Source organism: Equus caballus, chromosome 6, assembly GCF_041296265.1.
Source record: "Equus caballus isolate H_3958 breed thoroughbred chromosome 6, TB-T2T, whole genome shotgun sequence".
NCBI lineage: Eukaryota > Metazoa > Chordata > Mammalia > Perissodactyla > Equidae > Equus > Equus caballus.
The window spans coordinates 48,857,095-48,869,455 of record NC_091689.1 but is presented as its reverse complement, the minus strand read 5'-3'; the positions used below and the strand labels follow the sequence as shown (position 1 = coordinate 48,869,455).

The following is a 12,361-nucleotide window of genomic DNA, read 5'->3' as shown; positions in this document are numbered from 1 at the left end:
GCAGGTAGAGAATCCCACCCATTGTTCATGACCTGCCATGGTCTGTGTCCAGGAAGAACAGCTCCCTGTGCTATTTATACTTTTCTTTACCACTGAATGAGATAAGTTTTCCTATAGGTCCAGCCCTCCTTTGGGAAGAAAAAAGTCCTTGTGGATTCAAGTGATCAGACTGAGTCCTTCAAGGTGTTATCACCAGTTTCAGAAAGTAGGCTTTAGAATGTACATTACAAAGAGTGTTTACTCTTCTTGGTCCCTATTACAGGACAACACTGAGGGGATTGATCATAAGACGCCTGAAAGATAGGTAATTTAGCAGAAAAATGGAGGGGATGCTGTGGGGAATTTGTCTTTCTAGTCCCTTTCTTTCTAAGCACTTCTCACAGGTAGTCATGTCATATTCAGCTCTTGAGGGTCTTCAACAATAGCCCTTACCAAAGACTAAGAGGAGTACAGAACCAAGGCTAGCTTGGCATGGCACAGAGAATTACAGGAATGAGAGTGGGCAGGTTAGCCACAGCAGAGGTTGGTGTCCTATCTACAGAGGTTTAGGACTGAGTGAACGTGCAGGCAGAGGCTTAGGAGGAATTGTGTGTCCTCTGGGTAGGGCAGAGTCTCAGGCTCTCGGCCAAAATCTGAGTTGTTTCTGACATCAAAGTTTAGCACCCAATTCTCATTCCTACTTCACCCCAAATGAGAGAAAAGAAAAAGAAACTTCTGCTTACCTCCAGTTCCACTATGGAGTACTGAAAAGGAAAACCAGATAATGTGAGTTAAAGGAGGATAAGCAACGAGGATAGGCTTGCTGAAACCAAGAAGTTCACAAAGGACTCTTTCTTTTTCTGTTGCCCACTCCTTTCTTTCTAAATGGTTCTTGTGTGCCCTGATAAAAGTAACAATGGGGCAAAGGTTTATTGGCTGAAGGAGGGAAGAGAAGAGATTTCCTCAAAGGGATTATTAGTCTCCAAAAAATTTGAACAAACAGACTCTCAGTCCCTTCAGCATCCCGCAGTGCTCTGACTGAGCTCCTCCACAGCACGCCCTAAAAGATGTCAGCACCTGGAGGCCCCCCAGTGTTTCAACCTCTTCTTGGGAGCCAACTGTCTCCTGGTCTCCTGCTGCCTGAACGCCACTGGGCGGCAACCTTACTTTCAAGTATTGCAAAACAACTTCAAAAAATTTTTTTTTGTTTAAAAGAGTTCTATCAAAGGATCATGTCTAGTTTCCTGAAGAAAATGGTTTTACATTAAGTTGGAGGGAGACAGGTCATTGAGCTAGGTGTCAAAGTGTCACCTCAAAGTTATTTGTTAATTTCAAAGGGAAAAAGATGTACCCTTACTTTGGAGAAATTAGGCCGTCACCTCCTTAACCAAGTGATTAAATTCATCATCATTAATAATGGCCCACCTAACATTATATGCCACCTGAAGAGACATAGTTGAGATTCACAGCATTATTTAATAAGTATTTTTGCCAAAAATGTTTAGCTTCAACCTAATTAAGACCTCAAACGTAATTCCAGAAGATAGAGGAACAAGTTAGATTACATAATAAGGAAATAACAGACAAATAAAAAGTCAAATATTCAATGAGACAACTAGGCTTCCTCAAAAGTTAATGTTATATTCCAGAAGGGGGAACACTCTATAAGTCACATAGTCTGATCTTTCTCTCTCTGTCTCAAAAAACAAAAGTCTACATAATGAAAAAATAAGGGTTGGGGGCCAGCCCCATGGCTGAGTGGTTAAGTTTGCGTGCTCTCCTTTGGTGGCCCAAGGTTTTTCGGCTGCCCAGGATTTCGCCAGTTTGGATCCTGGGCGCAGACATGGCACCACTCATTAGGCCATGTTGAGGTGGCATCCCACATGCCACAACTAGAAGGACCCACAACTAAAAAATATAGAACTATGTACCTGGGGGATTTGGGGAGAAAAAGCAGAAAAGAAGAAAAAAAAGAAGATTGGTAACAGTTGTTAGCTCAGGCACCAATCTTTAAAAAAATAAAAAAAAAAAAGGAGATTATTTTAGATTAAGATAAATTTAAAGGATATAAAAATCAAATGCAGGGGCCAGCCCCGTGGCACAGAGGTTAAGTTCGCGCATCCCACTTCGGCTGCCTGGGGTTTGCCAGTTTGGATCCCAGTGCGGACATGGTACCGCCTGTCAAGCCATGCTGTGGTAGGCGTCCCACATATAAAGTAAGATAGGCGTGGATGTTAGCTCAGGGCCAGTCTTTCTCAGCAAAAAGAGGAGGACTGGCAGCAGATGTTAGCTCAGGGCTAATCTTCCTTAAAAAAAAAAAAATCAAATGCAATGCATGAATTTTATTGGATCCTAGTTTTAAAAAAACCTCAACGTCATTTGGAAAAATGGGGTTAAATGATATTAAATAATTATTGTTCATTTTCTTAGGTGTAATAATATTATGATTATTAAAGATAGTATTTTTAGAAGATGCATGCTAAAGCATTTAGGAGTAACATGATGTCTGCAACTTACTTTTAAATGATTCAGAAAAAAATGATAGATTAAAACATATACGGCAAAATGAAACAAATGTTGAGTCTTGGTGTTATGTTTGAAAATTCTAACAATAAAATGTTGAAAACAAAATAACTGCTGAAGATAATCTTTCTATGAGAGAATTATCTTTTCGCTATGTTTTTTCTGTTTGTATAAGATGTTTTGATTTTTTTAAACTATAGTAGTTAGAATTTTACAAAATCATGGCCAAGGAAGTAGATAATTAGAATGTCTAGATGTGAATATAATTAAAAACATGACTAGACACCGTATTATTATGGGATTCATGGTTTTCCAATTAGAATTACATACTTGTAAAAGGACTTGCCACTAAATGAGATTGAATGCTGGAATTTAGATATGGGGTCTCGGAGACGGTACAAAGTTTGGGTCTCACTTGGAAGGGAGAGAGAAGGAAATCAAGATGGTGCTTGCCTTTGATTCTTGGGCCAAGTACCATGTGATGCCAAGCAGTGATGAAGTAGAGCATCACTACACACAAACATCAGCCTTGGTATCAAGGGTAATGCCAATTCTTCAGAAAAGCCCAAAAATGAGAGACAAGGATCAAGGCAAAATAGGACTTCCATAAACCCGGGGCTATATAGACAATAAGAAGGCAAATATCACTGAGATTACTACGGATTGCTATGAATTCCAGAGAAAGAATACTTCCTCAGAAGACAAAGTACTTTTCTCAACAGAGAGTCAAGAATCGGGGAGCACACCAGTGAGCCAGAAACAAGCTCTGGAAGGAAACAGGTGTTCAACTAAGAAGATAGCATTTCCAGCTGGAAGCTGCCTGAGCTTTCTGAACAAACGGGTGTAGCAACCAAACTAGACAGGGTCACCTAATCTCAAGTCTACTTTAGCTGCTTGAGGATAAAATATTGTGTTCTGTAAACTCATAATGTTTGTCCCTCAGTTTCTTAGTAAAATTCCTTTTGTTTAATTTCAGTGTTTTGAACTGGAGTTTCAAATTGGAACTTAGAGGGAGGAGCTGGCTAGAAGAAGGGAGTGGGGAGGAAGGAGTAATTTTACAAGGGAAATAGAGAGTAACTATGGAGCACCTCTCAGTAACCCCGCTTAATTTGAGCAAAGATAATGTAGCAGGGGTAGTTAGGAGATCAGCCTCCAGGGGGCAGTAGAGTCTAACACAAGTCATAACTGGCTGTGGCCACACTTTGATCCTAGCATGTCCTCTTTTCAGCTCTGGAATCAACAGTCTGAAAAGAAAAAAGTACTTAAAATTATACTAAACTAACAAATAAAGGATACAAGTGAGAGGAAAGAGAAGCTAAAAAGATTCTAAATTGAGAAAGAAAATACAGGCTTATCTCAGAGATATTGTGAGTTTGGTTCCAGACCACTGCAATAAAGCGAACATCGCAATAAAGCAAACATCTCAATAAAGCAAGTCATATATATACTTTTTGGTTTCCCAGTGCACATAAAATTTACATTCACACTATACTATACTGTAGTCTATTAAGTATGCAATAGCATTATGTCTAAAAACACAATGTATATACATTAATTAAAAAATACTTTATTGCTAAAAAATGCTAACCATCATCTGAGCCTTCAGTGAGTTGTAATCTTTTTGCTGGTGAAGGGTCTTGTGAAAAAACGCAATATCTGTAGAGCACAATAAAGCGAAGCGCATAACACGAGGTACACCTGTAGTGGTGGAGAAGCTCATAGCTTCTCTGTACATGGGGAAAGGAAACAGAATCTCTGAGAACGTGGAGATGGAAACTAAAATAAAGCTTTTCCTATCTTTAAAACTTTCACTTGAATACGTGGGCTGTGACTGAAGGAGAAAGACAGCAGGGGTGTCTGAGAGGTAAGTATTTTGGAAGTATGTGGCCTGAATGGAGATCAAACCTTTTCTAAGGCTTACAATTCTAGGGATTGAGCTGTTCAAGGAAAATTTAAGTATTTGCCAGATGTTATCACATTTTTTACCCTTGGTATTTACCCTACGTATTTTTTAAATGTTGCCTTAAGAGAATTGTCTATTTTATAAATTGCCTTGCACCATACTAAAAAAAGACAGCGGGGGTGGATATTCTTATTTCTTCCTTTTGTTAAATATTCTCCTGAATTATGTCTTAATATCTGAACTGCAAAGCCAGTTCATTCCAGTTGGTGTCATTCCTGGAGAGAAAATCTTGAAGTTTGCAAAAACTCTTTTAAAATGACAGGGAACGTAATCCTCTCTCAGGAATGTGAACCTAACTGACGTGAAGCTATCACAGCTGAGAACTAGACATCTCTGCTTGTCTTCAGGCAGACAGAGGCTAGGAGGATTCAGACGTGAACACCCTGAGGCTAGTACTTCAAGTCCCACATGCATTCTGCACCCCAGAGGGCCTCACCACATCCCACCCTTGGGAAGAATCTCTTCTCTTTCCCCCATTCTCTCTGAGTCGGCCCTGCTCCTTTCCCTTTCCCTCCTCCCACTACATTCTCACCTTGTCGTTCACTGGAAGAAAGTTGCTGTTCAGGCTGACAATGCGGAAATGCACTAAAAGGGAACGGGCATCATTAGCAAAGGGGATTTTCCCCTCTCGGAATCTTTCTTTCTTCCACTCACACATACTTCTGAGTCAGCAAAACCCCATCAGGTTTTACTTTTTTAAAAAAACCTAGTCTGAAAGAGAGAGAAAGCCCCAAAACAGTTTCTCTTCACAGTTCCTGGCTTTGAAACCTCAGAACTGAATGCGCCTCTAAGGAAGAAAGAACAAATACAAATAACAGGAGCTCAGCCAAATTCCCTTGAGGCTCTCTTATGCATACACAAGCAGCTTGCTACCAGACCCAGCAATCCAATTACACTCGCCACGTTCCGTTCCAGGAGAAATTTGTACTTTTGTTTTACATACACACACACACAGTAGCAACTCTATCCACTCTTCTTTTGCCTGCGTAACACGGCATATATTCAACTCCCGTAACACTCCATCCCTCCAGACCTTCCTCTCTTCTGCACTCCTGGCCCCATAGGCCTACCGCCAAACCACAAAGCCCCTTTTTACGAGTCTGTGCAACTGTTCCCCCAGTCTTTTGTCTAATCCGTAAGTGTGCCTTTTACCTCGCTGCCCCGGGTTGTAGACAGGTTTGTCAGTTTGTATAAAGATGCCATTCCACTGCCTCTGAATTAGAACCTTTTTCTTCTCCTCAAAGCTGATGTTTTTTCCGGTTCCCGACACCCGGATTGTGGCCACTTCTTCCGTGCCACCAGCAGGAGGGGGTACCTGATGAAAAGAGGGAAGCTCTGGGGAGAAGTAGGAGATTGGGGGAACAGAATCAACTGGTCTCAACCCAAGAGTGGGAGAGTAAAAGGAATGAACTGAGTTAGATGGAGTAGCGAGGGTAGAGCCTTCCTGCTGCCAGGAAGAATGGAAACAATAATATAAGAAGTTAAGGTCAGGAACTAAAAGAAGAAATCCAAAGTTAAGGAAGTTGTGGATGAGCTATAGCGGGGAACTGACATTATGTTTAGGGGAGATAGGCTTAAAGGTCGTGGCAAAAGTAAGAGAGCAGAAATTATCCTTAAAGTTGGCTTACGGTAAGTGCCTGGAGACGAGAACAGGAAAGTAAGCATTGATCTGGGGTTAAGTCTGTGCTTACCAAAAAGGAGATGCAATGTAAGTGCCTCTTCTTCATTCCAAACTGTTCTAGAAGCTTCTGGGTCTTGTCCTTGGTCTCCAGAGTAACGGTAAATTTTACATTATAGTCCCCAGGGCTCAGATCCAAACAAACCCTCTGAGTAGAGGGAAAGTTAAGAGTGGCAGGTAATGTCACCAGGTAGTTTCTGTTAAGGAAGAAAACGGATTTCAGGGCAGTAATGATTCATCCATTCAATGAAAAATTAAGCACACAGCATATAGCAACGAATTAAACACACCAAGCCCCTGCCTATATGAACCTTATTTTCTAGAAGGGAGGAGCAGACAGTAACAAATAACAGTGCACAGCCTTAAACTTCCCACCATTAGGAGACCATCACTGAGAACCTATGCCTAGGGTACCAAGGAGGCAACTCGTTCCATTACAGAGAACAAGGCACAAGGAATCTACTCATTTTAATATTATCTTTTTTAAAAGCTTCTTCTTGGTGCCTTAGCTTTTCTCTCTGGGTAAAGTAGAAACGGAACCAAAGAAGCGAAAAGATGAAAAGGAAATTAAAATAAATCGAAGTTATCTTCTCTCATCCGTATTTCTGTTTCAGAAAGAGAGACAAAGAAGCCATCTGCCCCGAATCAACTCTGACACCCAGCACTTACGGGAGGAGTTTTTCTGCAATGGCTGGTGATAGGGCCAATATTCCTAGAAGGAGTTGAGCCCACATCTTTGTGGGTGGGATAGCCTCCTCACGAACAGGAACTAGAGGTCTACTCCCCTGCTGTAGCGTATATATTAACCGCCCCCCAGGGAGGGTGTGGAGCTATGACTGATGCTCCAGCCAATCACCTTTTGGGGCCTCAGGCTAATGTGTAGACCAGGGTAGGGCTTCTCATAACTTCCTCAAATGTATTTTTCCCTGAAACATTCATACTGGCTCAGCCAGTCCATAATACCCGTTTGAGGGGAAAAACCAGGGCTGGGTATTCACAGTGGTAAAGCTCTCAGAACACGTTTTGGACTCCTCCCTTTTTTTCTGAATTCATTCCAAATTCCCATCCCCATTTGATCCTTTTTTTTTTCTTTCTCATTTTATTATTTTATTAAGGCATGTTTGGGAACACAGGTATGGAAGCAGTATCAATAGGAAAGCAGTATATTTCTATCTAACTGGGAATTTAAAGAAATTAATACTACTCAGTATTGTTATAACTGTATGGAAATAGGGATATACACACTCTAGAGAAAACATAATTAGGCAACCTTTCTGAGGGCAATTTCACAATACACATCAAAAGCCTTTCAGATTTGCATATTTTTTGACTCAGCAACTCTTATTCAGGAAATGTATCTTAATGGGGAAAAAGAACATGCAAGTATGCAAAAAAAATGTGCGTCTACATTGAGTTTCTTCACAGTGTCCTTTTAATGGCAAGACTTGAAAGCCATCTACAGTACAGTCATGCGCCACAGAATGTTTTGGTCAATGACAGACTGCATATACGACAGTGGTCCCATTAGATTATAATAGAGCTGAAAAATTCCTATTGCCTTGTGATGTGGTAGCCATTATAACATTGTAGCATAATGCATTACTCACATTTGTGGTGATGCTGGTGTAAAAAAACCTGCTGTACTGAAAGTCGTATAAAAGTACAGCACGTACGACTATGTACAGCACATAATACTTGATAACAATAATAAACAACTATGTTACTGGTTTATGTATTTACCATTTGTTGTTAGTGCCATGGAGTGGATTCCGACTCCTGGTGACCCTGTGGACAGCAGAAGGGAACCCAGCCTGGTCTTTTTGTGCCATTCTCTCATCTTCCGGCACTATATCAAACAACGCTCCACTGCTATTCATAGGGTTTTCAGGGCCAAGTATTTCCTATACTATACCTTTTATCATTATTTCAGAGTGTACTCTTTCTACTTATTAAAAAAAGAGTTTACTGTAAAACAGTATGCTGTGTAATGCTGGCAGCTGCATCATCCATCTCGTGTTTACTGCATCTCTTGAAGGCATCATTTTCTTTTATACTTGATTTAATCGTTTGTTGTTTTGTTCATCGTAGCCCCTAAGCATACAAAGGCCACTGCCATTGTTGCCAGTAAGAGGCCATGTCAAGTGATTGACCTGGAAACAAATTTAAAAGTGCTTAAGGACTACAAAGGCAAAAAATCAGTGATGGTTCTTGCTCGCCAGTCAGGCATATCCTATTCCACCATAGCTACAATCTTGAAGAAGATGAACAAGTGACAAAAGCTGTTAAAGGATCTACTTCATTGAAGGCAAAGAGACTAAGAAAAATTTGAGAAAGAGACATGGAGAATCTTCTAATGACCTGGAATAAAGACCAGACACAGAAGCATATCCCTCTCAGCACCATGATGATCACAGCTGAAGCAAAAAGTTTGTTTATGATGTTGACAGAAAAGGCTGGACCTGACTACAATGTTAATTTTTTTTTTTATTTGAGGAAGATTAGTTCTGAGCTAACATATGCTGCTGATCCTCCTGTTTTGGCTGAGGAAGACTGGCCCTGAGCTAACATCCATGCCCATCTTCCACTACTTTTTATACGTGGGACGCTTGTCACAGCATGGCTTGTCAAGTGGTGCGTAGGTCCACACCCAGGATCCAAACCAGCAAATCCCGGGCCACCAAAGCAGAACGTGTGAACTTAAGTGCTGTGCTACCAGGCTGGCTCGCTACAATGTTAGTTTTACTGCTAGCTCTGGGTGGTATGATTTTAAACGATTCAAAAATCATTATTCATTACATAATGTGAAAGTGAGTGGTGAGTCTGCAAGTGCTGATGTGAAGGCAGCTGAAGAAGTTTTGGAAACTCGAGATAAGCTGATTGTGGAGGAAAATTACCTGCCAGAGGAAATATTCAATACGGATGAAACCTCCCTATTCTGGAAACAGATGCCTAAAAGGACTTTGACCCATAAGGAGGCCAAGTCAATGCTAGGTTTCAAGGGTAGGAAGATTAGCCCTGAGCTAACTACTGCCAATCCTCCTCTTTTTGCTGAGGAAGACTGGCCCTGTGCTAATATCCATGCCCATCTTCCTCTGCTTTATATGTGGGATGCCTACCACAGCATGGCTTTTGCCAAGCGGTGCCATGTCCACACCCAGGATCCAAACTGGCGAACCCCAGGCAGCCAAGAAGCAGAACATGCGAACTTAACTTCTGTGCCACCGGGCTGGCCCCGTTTCAAGGCTTTTAAAGACAGGAAAACAGTTTTCCTTGGGGGCAATGTTGCAGGCTACAAATTGAAACCCTTTGTGATCTGGCACAGTGAGAACCCCAGGGCCTTCAAGCATATCAGTAAACACACACTGTCACTGCGCTATAGGAGCAATAAGAAGTAATGGGTGACCCAGCTTCTCTTCCAAGATGCCCTCCTGCATCACTATGCCAGTGAAATGAGGAAGTATTGTTTGGAGAATAACATACCTTTCAAGATTTTGCTTATTGTTGATGATGCTCCTGGACATCCTCCTTTTATTGGTGATATTCATCCCAATATCAAAGTGGTGCTTCTCCCTCCAAACACCACCTCTTTGATCCAACCAATGGATCAAAAACTCAGCTTTTAAGTGCTATTACCTGAGGAGGACCTTTGTCCAGGCTATTGCTGCTACTGAGGAAGACACTGATGCATTCTGGAAGAATTACAACATCTATGACTGCATCAAGAACCTTGCTTGGTAGCACAACCAGAAGGACCTAAACTAGAATATACAATCTAGTACTGGGGGGACTTTGGGGAGAAGAAGAAAAATTTAAAAAGAAAAAAAGATTGGCAACAGATGTTAGCTCAGGTGCCAATCTTTAAAAACAAAACAAAACAAAAACACCTTGCTTGGGCTTGGGGTGATGTCACCAAGGAGTGCATGAATGGCATCTGGAAGAAGACACTCAAGAAGTTCGTCCATGACTTCAAAGGATTTGCCAAGGGTGAGAAGGTTGTAAAAATCAACAAGGCTGTGGTTGAGATGACAAACAGTTTTAACCTGGGTGTGGGCGAGGATGACATTGAGGAGCTCCTAGACACTGGCTCCTGAAGAATTAACTAGTGAGGAGTTGCTCCAGTTGGAACTGGAACAGAGATGCAGAGCAAAGAAGAGGCAAGAGAAAAAAAACTGTAGGAGAAGAACCCTCAAGAAAATTCACAGTAAAGTGTTTAGCAGAAGCTTTTGTAGACCTCAACAAGCTCCTTAAAAAGCTGGAAAACATGGACACCAACACCAAAAGGTTTTCATTAATAGAAAGGAATGTTCATGATGTATTATATGCTTACAAGGAAATCAATGATGAAAAAAAGAAACAAACCAAACAAACCACCATGGACATATTTCTGGAGAGAGAGACAGCTCCTCAAGAAGAGCCTCAGGCAGGTCCTTCAGGAGGTGTTCCAGAAGAAGCATTGTTACCGAAGGAGAGGACAGCTCCATGTGTGTTATTCCCCCTGAAGACCTTCCAGTGGGACAAGATGTGGAAGAGGAAGACAGTGATATTAATGATCCTGACCCTATGTAGGCCTAGGCTCACGTGTGTCTCTGTGTCTTAGTATTTAAGAAAAAAGTTCAAAAAGTAGAAAAAAAATTTTTAATAGAAAAAAAGCTTATAAAGTAAGGATATAAAGAAATAAGATATTTTTGTATAGCTGTACAATGTGTTTGTTTGTTTTTTGGTGAGGAAGATTTGCCCTGAGCTAACACCCATAAGCAATCTTCCTCTTTTTTTTGCTTGAGGAAAATTAGCCCTGAACTAACATCTGTGCCAGTTTTCCTCTACTTTGTATGCGGGATGCCTCCACAGCACAGCTGATGAGTGGAGTATGTCTGCACCCAGGATCCTAACTGGTGAACCTGGGCTGCCAAAGCAGAGCACACGGAACCTTAACCACACGGCCATGGGGCCAGTCCCACAATGTGTTTGTATTTTCAGCTAAGTGTTATTACAAGAGTCAAAAAGTTTTAAAAAATTAAAAAGTTTATAAAGTAAAAGAGTTACAATAAGCTAAACTTAATTTATTGAAGAAAGAATTTTTTTTATAAATTTAGTGTAACCTAAGTGTTCAGTGCTTATAAAGTCTGCGGTAGTATGCAGTAATGCCCTATGCCTTCATATTCACTCATCACTCACTCACTGACTCATCCAGAGCAACTTCCAGTCCTGTAAGCTCCATTCATGGTAAGTGCCTTATACAGGTGTTAACATTTTTTCTTTTATATCATATTTTTACTGTACCTTTCCTATGTTTACATACACAATACTTACCATTGTGTTATAATTGCCTATAGTATTCAGTACAACATGCTGTACAGGGTTGTAGCCTAGGAGCAATAGGCTACACCATATAGCCTGGGATAGTAGGCTATCCCATCTAGTTTTGTGTAAGTACATTCCATGATATTCCCACAATGACAGAACCACCTAATGACGCATTTCTCAGAATGTATCCCGGTGATTAAGTGATGCATGGCTGTCTAAATTAGAGAGGATAATTTCTGGACCAATGACCAACCCAAATCAAACCAACTGAAACAAAAAAGAGATTTGGTAACTGACATGAAGAAAGAACTGAAGTAACCAGAGAAACTCCGAAGACTTTATGGCCTGGAATTAGAGACTTGATGTTGCCAGGTCTCATTTTCCCCAATCTTTTAGTCTTATTTGCTTGTCTCCCACTGCACACAGGGTTTCCTTCAAGTAGTAGGGAAGATGGCAGCTGTGAATCCTCTATCCATATTTTTCCAGCTCTATGACTGCAGTAGACAAAAAGTTTAATCTATGTTATAGAAATTTTTCTTCCTTTCTGTTTTTTGGGAAGACTGACCCTGAGCTAATATCTGTTGCCAATCTTCCTCTTCTTTTTGTTTCCTCCTCAAAGCCCCCCACTGTACATAGTTGTATATCCTAGTTGTAGGTCCTCCTAGTTCTGCTATGTGGGACACCACCTCTGCATGGCTTGATGAGTGGTGCTAGTTCTGCACTCAGGATCCAAACCTGTGAAGCCCGAGGCACTGAAGCGGAATGCGTGAACTTAACCACTCGGCCATGGGGCTGGCCCCTCGGAATTTCTGAAGAAGTATTTTGTTCCTCTTTCTCTCACAAGCTTACCTCTGAATCAATCACTGTAGCCAGAATACTGTGATAGGCAAGACCTGAGTCATTCTTACCACCCA

General features: G+C 41.1%; 1 protein-coding gene across 5 annotated transcripts in view; it reads right to left on the bottom strand.

Annotated features, from left to right (window-relative positions):
* A2ML1 (alpha-2-macroglobulin like 1) overlaps nucleotides 1-12,361 on the bottom strand; it is a 74,278-nt gene that overhangs the window by 29,827 nt on the left and 32,090 nt on the right. For 2 of the 5 annotated variants that reach the window (XM_070270974.1, XM_070270973.1), the window contains exons 2-5: nucleotides 6,157-6,340; nucleotides 5,618-5,780; nucleotides 4,998-5,050; nucleotides 723-743 (exon numbers count right to left, since the gene is read on the bottom strand). In XM_070270974.1, the coding sequence (XP_070127075.1) occupies nucleotides 723-743; nucleotides 4,998-5,050; nucleotides 5,618-5,780; nucleotides 6,157-6,192 (273 nt within the window). In that variant the 5' untranslated portion in view covers nucleotides 6,193-6,340. Of the gene's footprint in view, nucleotides 1-722; nucleotides 744-4,997; nucleotides 5,236-5,617; nucleotides 5,781-6,156; nucleotides 6,341-6,812; nucleotides 7,005-12,361 lie in introns of those variants that run through there. The other 3 variants (XM_014740589.3, XM_014740588.3, XM_023643099.2) reach the window with 3 other exon arrangements.